The sequence below is a fragment of the Merops nubicus genome, unplaced genomic scaffold, assembly GCF_000691845.1.
Source record: "Merops nubicus isolate BGI_N331 unplaced genomic scaffold, ASM69184v1 Scaffold42434, whole genome shotgun sequence".
NCBI classification, from domain to species: domain Eukaryota; kingdom Metazoa; phylum Chordata; class Aves; order Coraciiformes; family Meropidae; genus Merops; species Merops nubicus.
This window is the reverse complement of record NW_008607150.1, coordinates 880-4324: the sequence shown is the minus strand read 5'-3', so window position 1 is coordinate 4324 and position 3445 is coordinate 880. Positions and strand designations below refer to the sequence as shown.

General features: G+C 37.5%; 1 protein-coding gene across 1 annotated transcript; it reads right to left on the bottom strand.

Moving 5' to 3' along the window:
• Window positions 1-886: 886 nt before the first annotated feature.
• Window positions 887-3192, bottom strand: LSM8 (LSM8 homolog, U6 small nuclear RNA associated (S. cerevisiae)). The gene is made up of 3 exons (XM_008939841.1): window positions 3147-3192; window positions 2675-2802; window positions 887-1137 (listed from the first exon to the last, which is right to left on the bottom strand). The coding sequence occupies exons 1-3, from the start codon at window positions 3153-3155 to the stop codon at window positions 1047-1049; spliced, it is 228 nt and encodes a 75-aa protein (XP_008938089.1). The 5' UTR covers window positions 3156-3192; the 3' UTR covers window positions 887-1046.
• Between the last annotated feature and the right edge of the window lie 253 nt (window positions 3193-3445).

Genomic DNA, 3445 nt, shown 5'->3' with positions numbered 1-3445 from the left:
TGCTTGTGAGCAGGCTGTCTTGGCAGGGCTGAGCTACTGCCCCATGAGCTGGCCAACCTTTGCTGATCTCATTGCAGAAGAATCAGTTTGACAACGCACCATGTAGTAACTTATTTGGTCTTTGTGCAGACAGGTTTTGTTAGGATCCCTTCCTGAATGGGAGCTTAAATTTATCTTTCCCAACCCCTTAGAGAATGTCCTAAGTTGAGGTTGCCCGGAGCTGTAACCCCCACACCCTGCAGTTTCACAGGCCCAGAAAGTGCATGCAAGAGCCAAGGTCACTCACCTGAAGGGAATGGGGCTTGCAGCCCGTGTTTTAAACACCTAACTGTATGAAACTTATTTTCCAGACCATGTTTTCCCTGCTTCAGCAATTCCTGAACTACTCAGAATTCTCATCTGGTTAGTCCCTGGATTGTACTGATCAGCTTCATCACCTTGGTTCCACAACTTTGCACCTGAAATCATCACTTTCAGGACATAGAATAGAGTTTCAGGTAACATCAGCAGCTCATCATGTTTTAAAGTCCTCAGACAAACACAGGACCAAGGAGTCACATTGCAAATGATGTACTCAGGGCACTTGGTCTCCATGTGCATTAACTCAGCTATTAAGCAAGAGACCTCCTTCATCATTCCAGTGCTTCTACTTACAGCCAGAACCTCATTTAAAGACGGTCAAATTGACTCCAAACCAACCTTCAAATAATCCTAAGCTAACACAAAAAGTCTTGGTTGACCTTTAGGAATGAGATCTTATTCTAAGAACCAGGTAGGTACATACACAACAGCAGGACTACCACTGCCACTGCCTTCATCTCCCCGTATGTATTTTACAGTGAAATTATGCAGCATGAAACACCAAAAGAAATTCAGTAGAAGAGTCTTTAGTAAAACATAGAAACTTTACTTTACATGCAAAACTACAACATGTTCATGATAAAAAAAAAGGTGACCGAAATTAAGCATAGTTTATAAAAACTGTCCACATTATTAAATAGGTCTGTACAACCAAAGATTTACAAAGTCTCTGCATTTCCATCTTTTCAATGCACAACTGAGTTTAAAGGTTCTGCTCGAATATTGCCCAAGTCAAGAGCTGAATCTGTCTCTTCATCAATTTCACCAATGACAGCACTGCAATGAAAAACAGGTTATGATTTGTTGAAATCCCCTGGTGTAAATCTGGAAAGCCACAAAAATTAACTTATTAGTGAAGACTTTTTTTTTTTTTTAATTGTAGATCTCTATCCTTTCAATTTCAAATTTTGAAGGCTCTAAGCAAAGTTTAAAGGAAGTTTGAGGTGTGGTTTGTTTGGGTTTTTTGTTTGTTTAATTGTTTTTTTTGTGGTGTTTTTGGTGTTTTTGGTTAGGTTTGGGTTGGGGTTTTTTTTGTTGGTTTTTTTTTTTTTTTTTAAACAGATATAGATTATAAGAACCAAATACTGCTGGTCTGTTTTAGGCAGTAGGTTAGCCTCTGAAACAAGAACTGGAAAACTTTTAGAGAGAGAACAGCTTTTGAACAGTAATGTCACAGTGTATCAATTTGTAAGTGCATACAGCACCAGACAGGCAAGACAATTTTCTTCAAGACAGCCTAATAAAAAGTTGTTAATTTATTCAAGGGAGCATATATAGTTATTTCACCTATGCTGTGTTAAGACTTACCTGGACTACAACAGTAATGGACGCAGTAAAACTGCTTTAAAGAGAAAAGAAGGTTACGGTCATCTGAATCATACTGGGTGAGGATGGGAACTAACCCAGAGGGAACATAAGAACTGGACATCTGACACTTCTGGCATACCCTTCTCTCCAGTGCTTCAGAGACTTGTGAGCTAGTGGCTGTATCCAGAAAACAAATTAACAGCCACCAGAAACTATGTTGTATTAATCCACTGAATAGCTTTCTGAATAAATTTAAGATGTTTAAGATTCTTAATCAGCTTTTTAATTTGCCATCAGTTTCAGAATGCTGCTGCAAAAGTCATCTTCCTAGCAAGCCCCTACCAGGCTGCCTTTCCACCTCATTGGTAACCCTCCCAGACTGTGTGGCACATCAGATGGCCTTTGCATTTAATGAGCTTTTGCTCTTGTTTTGTCAGGGCATTTTATATCCAATATCAATCCATACGTGTGACCTGTCACTACATTAGCTTTAACAGCTGTTACGCTGTCAAGCCAGAACCTTCACACGTTTTCCAGATTATAAAGTGTTTTCTGTGAACATTTAATAAAAGTCGTGTTAGAAGTCAATTTTGTATACTGGATCGATGACTTCTTGCACACAAGTTCTACTCTCATCTTTTGTTTATTCTTCTCTTTTCCTCCATTGACAGATCTTGCCTTTCACAGGCTGGAATGAAGAACACCTACACAATGCCTAGACTCAAGAAAGGAAAATACTGAGCTTTATATGGGTCTTCCCTAAATTACTGTCAGTACGTGAGGTGGTAAATTTACAGCTCAGTAAATCTAGACTAATACTATCTTAAAATTGCAACACAATCAGTTTTGTAATAGAAGAATAGAGGCCTATATGGCTCAGCTTTGACAGTACTATCAGTGACATCCAGAAAGACACAAGATGTCCAGGGCTATCAACATGCATTATATACATACACACACATTAAATTTTTATTAATAGGTTTAAGCATTAACATGTTATACTTACACGTTATCACCTCTTACAATGTATAATCCCAGCACTACTTGTTCAACTCCTTGTGAAGAACTGAACACTCGCTCATGGCTCTCATCCAAAATCAAGTTAATCGTCTGATCAAAACCTTTGAGGGTTCCCTGGAAAACACACAAAAACAAAGCACTCCAATGACCTTTTAAAGTTTTTACTGAACAAAGAGGATATTTTACATGGCAACTAAACTACTAAACAAAAAACAAAATGCATTTTCTTGTGTGTTCCATTTGACAAAATGTCGAAGCATTTGTATGCACAAGTTTATGGATGGACAAAGCTGACAGTCAAGAATCAGTACACTATAACATAATGGCCATAAAACTTAAAAAAAAAAAGTTTGTAAAGATGTGAACATGTAAGTGTACTATCCTAGCACAGTTTCCTCATTGCCAGGATGGAAAGTCTTTATGTGGGAAAATAAAATGTTAAAAAATACAAGTCTCACCACAATCATTCTTCCATCAGAAGTAATTACTGCAACAGTGCCTGACAGTTCATTAAGGAAATATTTAGAGATATCTGAAATAGAACCATTAACATTTTCTGAAATATTTGTACATAATGTAAGTTTTAAGAGCCATTAAGAGCCAGAAAAGCCTATCTGCCTTTTTTTTTAAGGAGCACAGTAAATAGTAATAGTTGACGACATATTATTTTTTATGACAAAATGTTTTAAAGTTTCACTTGACCCCATCATGGGGTGTCACACACAAACATGAACAACACTAAGCATAGACTAAAGAT

Excerpts from the sequence above, each read along its gene's own strand:
- LSM8 (XM_008939841.1), bottom strand. Across the intron at positions 1,138-2,674 it reads ATTGTAAGAGGTGATAACGT|TGCTGTCATTGGTGAAATTG; the intron begins GTAAGTATAACA and ends TTTTCATTGCAG.